The 16,258-nt window shown below is 48.8% G+C and overlaps 1 protein-coding gene across 1 annotated transcript; it reads right to left on the bottom strand.

Annotated features, from left to right (window-relative positions):
* Positions 1-7,306: 7,306 nt before the first annotated feature.
* LOC119110708 (keratin-associated protein 19-2) lies at positions 7,307-8,862 on the bottom strand. Its single transcript, XM_037234613.1, has 2 exons — positions 8,726-8,862; positions 7,307-7,932 (listed from the first exon to the last, which is right to left on the bottom strand). Exons 1-2 carry the CDS (start codon positions 8,842-8,844, stop codon positions 7,575-7,577), a joined length of 477 nt encoding a protein of 158 aa, XP_037090508.1. The 5' UTR covers positions 8,845-8,862; the 3' UTR covers positions 7,307-7,574.
* Between the last annotated feature and the right edge of the window lie 7,396 nt (positions 8,863-16,258).

Below are 16,258 nucleotides of genomic sequence, written 5' to 3'. Positions count from 1 at the left end.
TGTTATCAGCAGGCGCTATCTGTTCTGCTGGCCGTTATGTGGACCAGTCTTAGTGGCCAGGCGACAAAACAGTCGATTCCAACGAAGCTGAGGCCGCAGCGAATATCAAGTATGGCTGACGGTCAATCAGTCATCCGCTGCTGCAGGGTCTATTTGCGCCATGCACAGGGTCCAGTATGTCTATTTCAGGTCGTTGAGGACGTGATCCGCCCCTGCGTATATCAGCTTCTCATGAGCGGCCGTGATCAGCAGCCACGTCACAAGGCTGTCTCTCGGCAGGATCAGGGGATGGCGAGCTTTCCCAGCAGCGGAGCGTGCACTAGCAAATCTCCGGTCCAGAGCAGGCTATCCCGGTCCAACTGAGGGCACAGCGGCAGCAGACGACTTCCGCTGGTGATTGGAGCTCCTCTGGTCAACGCAGCCATCCCCTGGCAGACGGTCTCGTGTTGCAGTTGGCGAACGATGATAGCTCTTGCTTCTCGGACCTCAAGCGCGGGGAAGGGACTGGTTCCCTTTTTGGAGATTCAGGGCTTTTCTAGGATAGTATGAAACACATAAACAAGCTCGCCTTGGACTTATGTTAAATGCCGGAGTTCTGTTCTCTAAGTTTTAATGTAAATGACACTCTACGCTTAAGATTTGCACAAACACTTCCAAACCAGAGCGCATTGCATTTGAATTGAATGTCGAAAGTTCTATCTCCAATTTTGATTCGAATATAACTCCATCCGTCTTTTTTGGTCGCGACCGGGCCACTCAACCGAAACAAGACCCTCTCTTGCGACTGTGCCAAGGGATGCCTTGCTGTGGTGAAGAACACTTATCCGCCGTCCATTCTGTTTCCTGTGTACGCAGCTGTGTTTTGTTGCGTGCTATGGAAATACCAAGCTATGAGAATGCATGTTACCACTAAATTTATTTTTGAGCCTCGCGCTGGACAGCATGGGCTGACTAAAGTAAATACATTGTGCTTGTTCGGGGGCTATGGTGCATACGGTCGTTCGTCAGCAGCCTACGGAGGTTACGGACGTCGCTCAGGAGCCTACCACGGCTACAATCGGCGCCTCGGAGTTTACGGCGGTTACGGCAGGCGTTCTTCTCCCCACAGCCGGTACGGCGGATGCAACGGATTATGCAACGAATAGTACTGAATGTTTTGTAATCGGCAACGTCCTGCAGTCACGTTGTTGACGACCGCACATGGTGTTCCCATGGCCATTTTTCCTGTTCCCATCCTGCAGCACCAAGGACCTGTCACGGTCGGCCCCACCTGACTGATGTCGCATCGTCTGCGGCAGAGGAAAACTGTCACTTCTCCTGACTATTCCCTAAGCTTGTTTTAATTGCCGAAGCTGTATGTTCTTTATCTCTCGTTCGTTTGACACATCAAGACAAAGAAAACCAAAATACAATGTTTTAATGGAGATACGCTTTCCTTACTTATGGTCACACACATTAATCGATTTATGGTACTGCTTATTGTCTTTTACTGTTTCTTTAACCATCTTAGGCGCAGAAGCAGAGAGACGGACAGCTAACTTGTGGGTGCCATTAAACAGCACATTCCGAGAATGGTGACAATTGCCCTTGAGCTTAAGTAAATTTTTTCCACGAAAAGACATGAAAAAGTAGCCAACAAGCTAAGTTTTGTCACCACCAACCGCTGATTCATATCTTCAGTTATACTTACAAGGGACTCGACAACAGCTGTCTTTTAGGCTCCTCAGTTTCATTTCCACGGGCATTTATCTATTGGGTATTGAGCACGGTTATGCTGATAAAATTTTCCAAACCCCACAAAACCCGTCACTTTAAACAGTAACAAGCATATGCAACGCACAATAAACGCCACACGTTACTGAAGGGGATCAGCCCAACCCAATGCATGACCGTGCATAACTTTGCCGCAAAATATGTGGCAGGAAGTATACATCACCACATGAGATCCGTTCCGTGTACGCCATACGACAACGGACATGTATGCACGGACTGTGCATGTACTGGAGATACGAAGCAATGGTCTCGTCAACACACTTATAGATTACTTAAGTACGGGCAGGTGAATGACATTTTTTCTAGCACGAGATAGTTGTATATTGTCATGTCCGAGTTTCCTATGTTTACAACACCGCGGTTCCCCACGGCGCTCCAATCTCAGCAGGGTCGGGAACGACTCACGATGGACAGGTGAATGCCTCACATTGGGCTTCTATCTTCTTAATACCCGTTCGTGTTGTTACGGCTTCGCTCCGACAGCGGCCAAGCATCGTCGTCGTTTTTGCAATAACGAGCAGTTTAGTAAACGAGAAGCGCTTTAAAGTATCATATGCAAGTAGTATATACATGCGTTGACGAGTTGAAACAAGCTATTAGCCTGAAACAGCTACAAAGGCAGAATTGTTGGGAGATCAATTTAAAATTTGTATCCTTTTAGCGTAAGTTGCCGAGATATATATCTATACAAGCAAACCAGAACTTTGCACGTCTCGCCCGAGTCTGTATACACTAACCGAAGTAAGCCCGGGCCAAGAGTTACGAGCAAGACAAGGCCACGAGAACGCATCACAACTGATTTGTTAAATATGGTCAGGTTAAGGCATATCTCATCGTTCACCACTGAACGACATAATCCGTGGCTTGGTAGTTAGTTCTGCAATGCGCAACTCAAATGCTATACTTTTTCTGTCTGCCGCCTCATGCGCTTTGCCTTCGTTCTGTCAAGGCCTAACATGGCAGTATGACGTACTCTAGCACTTTGCTATGTGCCGTGGAAGCAGGGGCATTGCGGGTTTCGTGGCCAAAAAATATGGTCCAGGATCTGGTGGCATTAAATGTTGTGTTGTCAATCAATCAATCAACCAATCGATGTACATAGGCATGTAAATATATATATATTTGTATGTATATATATAATATTTATTATCATATCTATATAATATGCACATATATTCCTCTCCCCCACTTTCATTCTCTCGTCGCATTGATCGATCGAGATTAAAGTAGCAGAGCAGGTGATATCGGGAGTTTAAGGTATATCAAATCATCAAGGCCAGAGGTGGGGGGGCTGAAACCCCAGTGCCGATCTGACCCCCATCCAACACCAGTGTCCCTCTGAGCCTCCTCATTGTACATGAACAAAAACGGAATGTTGGGGCAAATAATTTAGGGCCTTAAAATGGGCATGACTGTGAACTGCAGGCCATGTCTATTACGGCCATCTTACATGAAAACCCCGTACTTATGTGTAGCAGTCTTTTTGCCGTGTCATAGTGCGTGGCACAACTTATGCTGTGCTCTGACCACGTCCGCCTCTCAGCGTGGCCGCTGCAACAGGTCGTAGGCTGTCACAGTCGGCAACAACATGCGAACGCCTAAAGCGACTCGAACGCAACCTACCACACGGCTGTGAATCTGAAGACAGACGCTCTTACCAGTTGAACTATCGGGACGGACGAAAAATACGTTAGGGGACGGGACGATTTACAGGCATTTTCTCACCAAGCTGCACCAGAAAATGGTATGTTGTGCGGTTTGTAGTGGCAGTCCAGCCATTTACAACGCGCAGATGGTTTGAGTCGGAAAACCCGTTGCACGTTTTGGCTTTTTATGTTTGAAATATAATTACTAGCATGCCATTGGTAATACACATTCTTATTACAACACTTTGTGCAGTGTGTTCCAGTGGATAAGTTGGTATAGTGTGGATGAACTTTTGGGAAGAAATATAGCCATGAAGAGAGCTTCGAAACGTCGAATCTCCTCAAGATCTCAATGTTCTTTTGATAACGTCCTTTAACCATTACCTCTCGGTACTAAGAAGGAAGCATTGTTTTCATCATGAGAACTCTTAACACGCAACAGGGTGGGCGGTTCCATGCCCTTATCTCGGATGGGGGAGTCAATTTGACCTCCCCTGAGATCTCAGGAACTAAAGGAACTGAAGACACTAAATTCACAGGGTGTGTTGACCTGTAGGTAAACTCACTTAGGTCAAAGTTTCAGATTCCTAGGACATGAACTACGGGTCAAATAAGGTCTAACAAAGTAAAATTACAGGCTGGTCTCCGAAGAGAGCCTGGCCTGGTGACTTGCTATACCTTAAACTCCCGATATCACCTGCGCCGCTACTTTCTACCTTAAACTCCCGATATCACCTGCGCCGCTACCTTAGTCTCGGTCGATCGATGCGACGAGAGAATAAAAGTGGGGGAGAAAAATATATGTGTATATAATATATATGTTAATAAATTTTATATATATATATATATATATATATATATATATATATATATATTCACATGCCTATGTATATCGATTGGCTGATTGATTAACACAACATTTAATGCCACCAGATCCTGGACCATATTTTTTTGGCCACGAAACCCGCAATGCCCCTGCTTCCACGGCACATAACAATGTGCTAGAGTACGTCATACTGCCATGTTAGGCTTTGACAGAACGAAGGCAAAGCGCATGAGGCAGCAGACAGAAAAAGTGTAGCACTTGAGTTGCGCATCGCAGCACTAACTACCAAGCCATGGATAATGTCGTTCAGTGGTGAACGATGAGATATGCCTTAACCTGACCATATTTAACAAATCAGTTGTGATGCGTTCTCGTGGCCTTGTCTTGCTCGTAACTCTTGGCCCGAGCTTACTTCGGTTAGTGTATGCAGACTCGGGCGAGACGTGCAAAGTTCTGGTTTGCTTGTATAAATATATATCTCGGCAACTTACGCTAAAAGGATACAGATTTTAAATTGATTTCCCAACAATTCTGCCTTTGTAGCTGTTTCAGGCTAATAGCTTTTTTCAACTCGTCAACGCATGTATATACTACTTGCATATGATACTTTAAAACGCTTCTCGTTTACTAAACTGCTCGTTATTGCAAAAACGACGATGCTGCTTGGCCGTTGTCGGAGCGAAGCCGTAACAACACGATCGGGTATTAGGAAGATTAGAAGCCCAATGTGAGGCATTCACCTGTCCATCGTGAGTAGTTCCCGACCCTGCTGTTAGGTTAGGTTAGGTTAGGTTAGATTGGAGCGCCGTGGGGAACCGCGGTGTTGTAAACATAGGAAACTCGGACATGACAATATACAACTATCTCGTGCTAGAAAAAATGTCATTCACCTGCCCGTACTTCAGTAATCTATAAGTGTGTTGACGAGGCCCTTACTTCGTATCTCCAGCACATGTACAGTCCGTGCATACATGTCCGTTGTCATATGGCGTACACGGAACGCATCTCATGTGGTGCTGTGTACTTCCTACTACGTATTTCGCGGCAAATCTATGCACGGTCATGCGTTGGATTGGGCTGATCCCCTTCAGTAACGTGTGGCGTTTATTGCGCGTTGCATATGCTTGTTACTGTTTTAAGTGACGGGTTTTGCGGGATTTGGAAAATTTTATCAGTGTGACCGTACCCAATACCCAACAGATAAATGCCCGTGGAAATGAAACTGAGCAGCCTAAAAGACAGCTGTTGTCGAGTCACTTGTAAGTATAACCAATGATACGGATCAGGGGGTTGAGGGTGACAATGCCAAGCTTGTTGGCTATTTTTTCATGTCTTTTTATGGAAAGAATTTACTTAAGCTTAAGGGTAACTGTCATCATTCTCGGATAGTGGCGTTAAATGGCATCCGCAGGTTAGATGTCCGTCTCTCTGCTTCTACGCCTATGGTAAAAATAAAAAAGTAAAAGACAATAAGCAGTGCGATGAATTGATTAATGTCTGTGGCTATAAGTAAGGAGAACGTAGATCTCCATCAAAACACTGTTTTTAAAACACTGGTTTTCTTTGTCTTGATGTGCCAAACGAACGAGAGTTAAAGAACATACAGCTTCGACAATTAAAACAAGCTTAGGGAATAGTCAGGAGAAGTGACAGTTTTCCTCTGACCGCAGACGATGCAACATCAGTCAGGTGGGGCCAACCGTGACAGATCCTTGGTGTTGCAGGATGGAAACAGCAAAAATGGCCATGGGAACACCATGTGCGGTTGTCAACAACGCGACTGCAGGATGTTGCCGACTACGAAGCGTTCAGTAGTATCCGTTGCATAATTCATTACGTCCGCCGTACCGGCTGTAGGGAGAAGAACGCCTGCCGTAGCCGCCGTAAACTCCGAGGCGCCGATTGTAGCCCTGGTAGGCTCCTGAGCGACGTCCGTACCCTCCGTAGGCTCCTGACGAGCGGCCGTATCCACCATAGCCGCCGAGCAAGCACAATGTATTTACTTTAGTCGGCTCCAGCTGTCCGGCGCGTGGCTCAAAAAAGGATAACATGCATTAACATAGTTGGGTATTTCCACACCACTCAACTAAACACAGCTGCATACCCAGGACATGGAATGGACGGCCGATGAGTGTTGTTACAACAGCAGGGCATCCCTTGGCACAGTCGCAAGAGGGGCCTTGTTTCTGCTGAGTGGCCCGGTCGCGACCAAAAAAGACGGATGAAATTATATTCAAATCAATATTAGAGGTAGAACTTCCGACATTCAGTTCAAATGCAATACGCTCTGATTTGTAAATGTTTGTGCGAATCTTAAGCGTAGAGTTGCATTTACATTAAAGCCTAGATAACAGAACTCCGGCTTTTAATATAATTGCAAGGCGAGCTTGTTTATGTGTTTCAAAATATCCTAGAAAAGCCCTGAATCTCCAAAAAGGATTGCGGTCCCTTGCCCGCGCTTGAGGTCCGAGAAACGAGCTGTCATCGTTCGCCAACTGCAACACGAGACCTCCCGCCAGAAGATGGCTGCGCTGATTAGAGGAGCGGAATGTATTATCGAATTTAGAAGAATTTAGAAATATATTAGAAAATAAAAAGATAAAAAATAGGAAATATAAAAAACAAAAATAACAAAATAGAAAAGGGAAAAAATGGAATCGAAATTAGAAGAGCCAATCACCAGCGGAAGTCGTCTGCTGCCGTGTAGTGTGGGGGTGTTGACACCCAATCACCTACTCCTCGGCCATCCGACGGACTGTATGCTGTCTGGAATGTTCAGCGACAGAGACACCTGCAGCCGGCGGCTCTGGCGTCAGACGCAGGCGTTAGCTAATCAGTTCTGGAGCGCTGGTTCAGTACGTGCCTGGTGTGGCACTAGTTTTTACATTTCCATTAGTCTTCGTTTATCTTAATATTAGCGAATTAACATGGGGTCTACCATGGCTCCCACCTCCTCCCCATCTCCTTAGTTCAATTGCTACGCTTGTAAATAACATACAATACACAGTGCCGTACAGGCGACGTTCGTCTTTAGTAGTCAAGAAAACGAGGCATTCCTGGCAAAACTGTGTATTTTGGTAACCTGCGCTTCGGTGTTTCAAAAGAATCGCAAGCGAAGAACACACAAACTCACAATGAAGAAAGCGTAGAGAAAATTCCGGAGGTGTGACGATTTGTGTCTCACAGCAGACACTGCGAGATCAAACAGGAGAGTTCAGACGTGGCACATCATTGATATTCGCAGGATCGAGACAGCCATAATGGTCCCGGGAACACCACTTGTGCATAGTCAACACACCGGCTTCAGGCCGTTGCCGTGGGCAGATTCTTCAATAATACCCGTCATACGCTCCGTTGCGTCCGCCGTATCGGCTGTAGGGAGAAGACCGCCTGCCGTAGCCTTCGTAGGCCCCGAGGCGGCCATTGTAGCCATCGTAAGCACCGAAGCGACGCCCGTACCCTCCGTAGGCTGCTGACGAACGGCCGTATCCACCATAGCCGCCGAGGCCGCTGCTGCCGTAGTAGCCACCGTATCCGTTATATCCCAGTCCGTAGTTTCCGTAGCCGTTCAAGCTGCGCCCGTAACCGCGTCCGGAGCGGCTGTTGTAGCTCTGGCCGTAGTTGCCGTTGTAGCCGAGGGCCCGGTTGTCGTAGCCGCCGAAGCTGCGGCCTCTGCGGAAGCTGTTCCTGAGGCAAGTATTCGTGCGTTCGTTCTGTGGCGATAATGTTGCACTGCTCAGGGCAAAGCCGTCTGGTTACATGGCTAACACGACTGGTGGGCAGATGGGCCAAACAGTTATGGGCATTCTACACAGCACACTAGCCAGAGTATTAAATATTTCACAGAACCTTGCCGATACTGTCCAGCACATTTCCCTGTGCCCTATTTTGACAAACAATTTAGACATCATGATCCGTGAACACCAACAACAGACGAGTGGGCTGGTCTTCATAAAGAATGGCTTTTTCCACGCTAGCGTTGTTATTTTGCTACTTTCCACCTAGCCTTCATTTAACTGGTATTTGAACTCGTGCTGCCTCATGTAACAGACATCTTGGTTTGAAAAGCACGTAGAGTAGAATGGTATGCTCATCATTTTTCATCAAACCTATCAGGTACACCTGATTCTCATTACGGCTCATTCGAATCAAATGAGCCATCAGATTTGCCCTGGAAGCGTTTATGTTTCTGCATCATGCACCAATTCAACATCGTACGTTTTGTACACGATGTGGAGGCAATAACGTCCGCAAAGTGAGAAATTACAGCTATTTCGATAGCCACAAAGACATTTCATGGTCCTGCTCCTGTTTATCCGATCTTTCGGGAATTTCAGATTTGGCACTGAATCAGGCAGCCGTGTGATGATGTTTGCGGGAAGGAGCAGATAAGACTTTGAACCACATCTAATGTAGAGGCATACGCGAAGTGAATGCCTCAAGGCAAGGGGAACGTTGAGAAGAACTAGCAGCAAAGTACCTGCCGTATCCTCCAAAAGCAGAATAGGACCCGGTGGCTTTGGTCTCTTGGTCAGCCTCCTTGTCTTCGGCGGCGGCCGACAGAGCTACCAGCGCAGCCAGAAACAGACACAGCTTCATGGTTCTCGTCTGGGTAGCTCTCTGAACACTGAAGGAGAGACACTGATGCCTCCCCATGGGCCCGCTCCCTCTTTATACTCGTGAAAAACAAATAAATGTTTGACCCGGCTGACCGCACGCCGCTGCACTCTGCAACACGGTGTAGACCTGGCGGCTTGGAAAATTGACTGGGAGAGTGCAGTGATGGCCTTGACAGAGACCGCGTGTTCTATACTGAACGGTGCGTGGTGGAGGCTAGTTTATATAGAATTCTCAGCTCCATTTTGATGTGAAGAACTGCAGCGAGATACTACACAATGATGTCTTAACACGATTTAACTCGAGGCCATTTAATGTGACCGTGAGTTGACAGCAACGTCCTCGCTCCTCCGACGAGCTTTTAAACAGAAACCAATTCAGGTTACCTTCAGAGCACCGCGTGACACGGATTACGTCTGGGCTGAAAAGCCAACGGTTCGATTCACGATGCGTATTGGATTTCTTTGAAAAGGGATTGATTACATTATTATTCGTCCGGAAATAGTTTGATTAACGTATCGTTAATCGATTTATATGGAATCTTGAATCAAGCAAAGGTCTGCCAGTAAACCATGAGTTATACCACGTGGAACTTACAAGCAGCACCCCATGTGAAACAATACCACCCTTCAAGTACAGGAACTTAATCACCCGTGGGGTCAACTCCAGGTCCATCTTAAGCCACTCAAAGAAAGTCCCGCAAACAGTGCATGATAACCCGAGGTGCATGGTGTGCATGACAAAACGGCTCACCAGCTGCTTACGAACTCGATGGCAAATGTTAGACCTGAGATACACCTGCTGGGGACCCGAGACGAGTCGCCTGGAGGTCCGCGCCTCGTGACTTCAGACCCAGAGCTCGCTGGCTGCAGACCCAGAGCTCCACGGCTAGTAATCAAGAAGTGACCGGCTGGAGGCGCGGGATTAGCGGACTAGTGAGCTGGGTTTGCTGGTTGGAGACTCGCAATTGGGAAATATCATTTTTTATGCCCTTAAAAGGCATAGGCCAAGTCCGGAAAGGATCGTTTTGTGCTCTTATTCCTGAGAACCTCTCCCAGCCCTGCAAAAACTTCGGAGTGAACGACCCCATCTTGGACCCAAAATGAGAATGGGGATGGGTCGATCTTAGGCCCAGAATGAACTATCACTAAGCGGGAGGGGACCCATGTTTTCACACCAACCTGCAGAACACATCGGTAGCAAAGCTGCAGTGTTTTCTGCTACTAATATTTCGATGAGTTCGGAGCATTCGGAAGCTTTAGAACCGGCTTCTGCCTCTGGTTCGGAAAAAATAGCGAAGGCAGAGGTGAGGGAGGGGGCACAGGGGACACGTGACCTTCGTCTTAGGTTACGAGCGGTCCGGAAGGCCCCTTGGAACCTACGACTAACGGCCCGAAAGGCCGGCCAGAGCTCGTATTCCGGGGCCCCGGCCCAGCGGGCCCGGGACACTTCCAATGCCAGCCCCAAACGGTCCCTGTGCGGTGATATGGGGGGGCCCTAAGGTCAATAAGCGAGTAATGTCATGTCGTTCAGACACACCATCAGTAACGCACAGTCGGCTTCCCAATCGCCGGCATGGACCTGGGGGCCCAATTGGCACAAGCGTGGACAAAATCCGGAGCAGCGATTTACATTTGTTCGGGGCCTCACACACCCTAACGGAGGGGTCCATATGCTGGCAACGGGTACACCAAGTCAGGCCACATGTAGTGTTCGAGGACATTCCGAATAGTCTGGAGGAACCCTTGGGTCCTATGGTCAAGGGCTCGACTAGAGAGTCTAGGAGCCACGGAGGGAATGGTTCACAGTGTTATCAGGGGCCCCGGCCTTCGGGGACGGATCCTTTAATGATAGTTAGTTCTAGGGCCCTTTACAGCGATCAGGCATACCCTGAGTCGATATGGATCAAATACGTCGGTCACGGCACCACCATTGCCACACAGTCTGCTAGGGTCGGTATGGATCTGAGGTGCCCCATTTCTCATCAGGTACAAGGCTGGAAACATGGATTTACACTGGTCAGTGCCCCTATATCTAGATAGACCCACAAGCGCCTAAACGACGGGGTCCCTGTGCACCCAACGGGCTTCGAGGCGACCAAGGTGCGGCACTTGATGAAGGGTCCGAGGGAAACGGTCCGGTCGGCCGCCGAACCGAGAGTATCAAAAGGCGGGTTGGAGGGCCTAACGGCCCAAAGGATTGCCTTTAGGTTCGTGACCTGAAATATCAACCAGAATTCTCTTGAAACGTTTACCTGAGACAATGCGGGTGTCGAACTTGGCCTGGGACAAACGAACAATGACAGATGGCTCCATGTCAGTCTGAACCTTGGGGGGCCCATTTCCCAGGCAGGAGTGAGACCGGGAACGAAAGGTTGCATTGGTCTGGGGCCCTAAAACAGTTGCTTGGGGCCGTTTTGTTGGTCAGAGACCGAAGGGCACAACTGGTGGTCATGTCTCGACTAGTGGCCCCTAGTCGTTCACGGACTTTGTTTTAGGAGTTCCGAAGATGGGCACCAAAGATGGGGCCCTCAATAGGGCCCTCGGCACCAAAGATGGGGCCCTCAATGGGACCCTCGGCACCAAAGATGGAGGATCCCACTGGACTCCATCCGACTCCACCGCCCGTGGTGCCATGGCCTGAAATGTCAATCAGAGAACTTCTATTAGGTCCCTCTTACTAGAGTGTTCTATCCCTATTATTCAGGGCATCGACACGAAGCCGAACAGTCGGCTCCATGTCCGTCTGAGCCGTTGAAGCCCAGTTCCCAAGCACGAACGAGGACCGGGCCTGCGATTTGCAATGTTCGGTGTCCCTGGCACTATGAGGGGGCTCCTGTGTTGGTCGGTGGCCACAGTGCGTAACAGGGATCTTGTGGCGGCAAGTGGCCTGAGTCGGCCAGGAGCGGTGTTTGAAGGCGCCCGAAAATGGGCTAAAGGGTCTCCTGAGACCAAAGATCAGCGGCCCCATAATAAAACTTAACGACCCAAAGGGCTGACTGCATGTCCCATTAAGGGCTCCAGCCCGTAGGGCCGTGATCTCAAATGTCAGTTACAGAGCTTCCTGCATCGATTGGGGACCTCTGAGAGAGAGCATTCCTCTGTCTCGGCCAGAGGTCACCAACACCGAACGGTCGGTTCCGTGCCGGTCTGAGCTCTGGGGCCCTATTTCTCCAGAGGGGACACGGCGAGGCCCGCGATTTACACTAGTCGCGTCACCTGTAACAATGCGGGCTCCCATATCGTTCACGGGTCCACAGTACCGAACAAGGTATTCCGCGTCAACGAGGGGCCTCGAGTCGGTGAGAAAAAGACGTGCTCTATTGTGGCGGCGACGGGGCCCCGAATGACAGAGGCCTCTTACGTTGGTTCGGGCCCTCTGACAATGAAAGGGAACATGGCAACTTGCCAAGATGATTTACAATGAGGCGGTGGACGAAACTATGTGACAGTCAAGGTCCTGGTGGGTCAAGTACAGTCAAGTACTGAATGTGGGCCCCCAACCCAACTCTAGCTTGAGCCCGGCAAGCCGAAGCTGGGCCTTTGTGCCAATTATCGGACCACCTGTGGCGATGAGGACTGCTGTTGCGTCAATGGCGGTTCCTGCGTTGATCCGGGGTCAACTGCGGTCTTCCCGGGTCAGAAGGCCGACCGGCGCCTTGAAGGAGCCAATGTGATATGATGCGTCCCTCTAAGGGCCTCCAGATCGGCCAGGGATCCCCCGGTGTCGCCAGAATGGCAGCCGGAAAGGTACCCCCGCGGTCGGACAGAATGGCCATTTAGCTCTTGACCGAGAACACTAATATGCTCCCTAGTAGTCTTTTCAACGGTGACTCTTTACCGGAAAGACACGGGGAGTCTCATTAGTGTTCAAAAGAGTGGATGAAACTGAGTTTAAAAACGGACAAGGCCATCCCATGTTTGCCTGATTAATTGTATTCCTTCGCAGAATCCGACTCGTGAAACAAACCATCAAAAGTATTCGAGCCGGCGCCCGCAGTCTCGAAAGCAAGAGCAGCGATAGCCCGAGGTTGCAGTTCCCGTAAAGCCGAATCCCATGGTTAATGCAAGCTGACACCAGGCGGCGGGTTGCCGTGCGCGCGACAGGCGACCGTCGTGGAATATGCTTCCCTGAATGTCTTAGGAAAATTAATTCGTTACCGTTCAAGGTTAGGTTGGGCTTAACTTTTTACAATTTGAGGGTTGTCTTCTGGACAGATCGATAGCCACAGCAACACCAGAAATAGAGATTCTACTTTACTCCTCCAGTTCTATCACCAGATTCACAACCTCTTCGTGACACTTGTAAATACCAATCTCTCAATCCATCAATCTAAAAATCGCACAGGCTGAAATATTACGCCCGCCTGCCTCCAAATGTGTGAGTTTGAGGTCTTGAAGCATCCAGAGGTATTGCTGGCAAATATGTCATCGTTTTCGGCCATCCGTTGACAGCAGCCTTGTGTTAGCTAAAGGGCCGACGCCGCACAGCCAACGGAGACTGCAACGCCTGCGTTGAATTTTTTGCTTAGATTTACGAACGGCTTGCTCAAAGTACGCTACGTAAGTTGTATTGTTCATAAATTCTGAATAAATACTAACCATTTCCAGACAAAGATGTCTTTGCCATGTTAATACAAGTTGTTGACCCATTTATATCTACAATTACATTCGCGGGGTCGCTAACATCTCTGTACAGCCCAGATAAGATTCTGACAGAGCTTCCGAGTCCTTTCGGTTTGGAAAAGCCCGCTAAACCATTGCAAAACGACGAGCGCCGGTGATTTCTTTCATGCAGTCGTTTGACGCATGATTTCTACAGTTGGTTGACTATAAAATTCAGGCAGAATTGGTCTCGCGGTGGCTTTTGCGTTCTATTCCAGTCAAAGAAGGTAAGAATGAATAAAGTATGCCCTCAATAAAAATGAGTTATAATCGGTGAGATTTGGTCTGAGAGGGGAGGGGCTTTTACTATCGTGTGGGCCTTGTCAACCCTATGCTCCTCCTTGTCAAGGCCCTGGCTTCGCGCCTGGACTGAAATATAGGGGCCCATCGGTATGGGCCAGCTCGTTAAGTCCCCCCTTCTATCGTAAAATTGGGATACGCCTCCCCTGCTCCCCTAACGGCCACACTAGCTCTGACCTCGTTATCACACTAGCTCTGACTTGTCTACGCTCCAGTCCATATGTGACTACCTTTCCAGCGAGGACTTCTCTACAATTCGAATAAGGACTTCGCCACCAGTCAGTCCCCCTTCACTGGACATCAATCTCTCACATCGGATGGAGTGACGTTGTGTTTTCTCTTTCCGGTTGGCGCAGTTGGTAGACCACTAAACTGGAGGTGTCTTTTCGTGGTCTTGCCATATTGCGATGCGTTGCTGGCATTCATTTCGCATCATGCGTACGTTACGAGCATGCCGCAAACAATTTTGGTATTTCATGGCAGCTTACGTTGCAATGGAAACACAAATGATCTGCAGAAATTGATGCATTTAAAATTTTAATAGATATTGTGATGTGGTATACATATGCAAGCGCACATACCATATGCATAGCATGCAATAAAATGTTCATCATTTACTTAACTAAGCCCGTCGTAAAAACATACGTGAAGAAACTTCTCAAACAGTGTGAGAGCCAAGAGGGATTCAAAGTTCATTCTTTTCATGCGTCCCCATAGAGTCCACGTTCACCATTCTCGGAAAGAAGAGTGTCACGGAACTCACTGTTTGTTTGTCACACACCACTGAACTTGCTTCTGTTTGTGATAAAGCCCATAAGCAGTGCTGTGAAGTCGACGTCCGCCTTTAGTAGGCAAGCAAATAGGCCATCACGAGCAAAATGATGTATTTCGGTGTCATTCGCTTTGGGGTGCCATATGAATGAAAGTCAAAGCACACAAACATAAGCAATAACCCAAAAAAGTGACTGGCTTCCTCGCGGGCGGACAGTGTAACACAAGACAAGTGGGACCGAATGTCACGCATTCTTGATGTTCGCAGGATGGAAACGGTGGGAACGGCCATAGGAACACCATGGGCGTATCGCCAACACATTGGCTTCAGGCCGTGTCGTCGATTAAGCCCTCAGTATATCCGTAGTAGGCTCTGCTTTGTCCTTCACACCGGCTGTGCGGAGAGGAACGCTTGCCGTAGGCTCAGAGGCGTCGATTGTAGCCGAGGTAAGCTCCTGAGCGACGTCCGTACCCTCCGTGAGCTCCTGACGAAAGACCGTATCCGCCATAGCCCCGAGGCCGCTGTTGCCGTAGTAGCCACCGTATCCGTTATATCCCAGTCCGTAGTTTCCGTAGCCGTTCAAGCTGCGCCCGTAACCACGGTCGTAGCGGCTGTTTAAATAGTTACCGTTGTACAGCGCTCGGTTGTCGTAGCCGCCGAAGCTGCGAGGCCGACTGCCGACGCCCCTCCTGAGGAAAAAAAGTGTTTGTGCGTTAATTCCGGGATGAAGATGTTGCACCACCTAGAGAAAAACAGTCTGGGGGTCCATTGCAAATGGGATTGGTTTTGCAATAGGGCACAACCAGCTAACTGCGCTTTTCATGGCGGGCTCACATCTTTAAATATCATTGATTGGAGGTGTCATTTCCGCCCCGCAGAATTGCGACTAGTAACAAGCTTGAAGTATGTCACAGGTCCACACATATTATCCAATGCATAACCCGAAGTTCAATTTTGGTGATCACTAACATAGACGCCAAACGAACTGATCTCATCCTAGACAAAATGGTATGAATTCGATCCACATCCTAATTTGTGGGAGTCTAGCGGAGTGCAGGATGAAAAGCACTCGTAGTAAAGTAACTATGTATCAAATTACCTGCCATGGTCTTCCCAAGGCGGAGGAATACCCGCTGGCCTGGGGCTCTTGGTCTGTCTTCTTGTCTTCGGTGGCGACGGCCCGACAGAGCAACCAGCGCAGCCAGAAACAGACACAGCTTCATGGTTCTCATCTGGGTAGCTCTGTGAGCACTGAAAAGGAGACTGATACCTCCGCATGTGCCTGTTTCCCCTTTATACTCGTGGGAACGGTAGCGGTAACCCAAGAAAATTATTGACCCGGTTACTGCATTCGGCTGCCCTCTGCAATGCCGTGTAGACCTTGCGGTTTTTAACATTGGGTGGGAGGGTGCGATGACAGCCTTGGCAGAGACCGCCTTCTCCGCGCAGAGCAGTGCGTGCTGCAGGCCACTTAACATTGAAGCCGCATTCCCATTTTAGGTGAAGGAATATGCAGTGAGATGCTATGCAGGGATGCCTTAACGCGCTCTTGGACGTGTCAATTTGCCGCCACCTTCCCGAAATATTTTTCTGGAATCATTTCTGAAGGGCGCGGCGCAGCCGCTCCAAATATTGTGAAGCAGTAGACAATCGAATACCA

The sequence above is a fragment of the Pollicipes pollicipes genome, unplaced genomic scaffold, assembly GCF_011947565.3.
Source record: "Pollicipes pollicipes isolate AB1234 unplaced genomic scaffold, Ppol_2.1 Scaffold_7231;HRSCAF=8579_pilon_pilon_pilon, whole genome shotgun sequence".
NCBI lineage: Eukaryota > Metazoa > Arthropoda > Thecostraca > Pollicipedomorpha > Pollicipedidae > Pollicipes > Pollicipes pollicipes.
The sequence above is the reverse complement of the archived record's forward strand: the minus strand, read 5'-3'. Positions and strand labels throughout refer to the sequence as shown.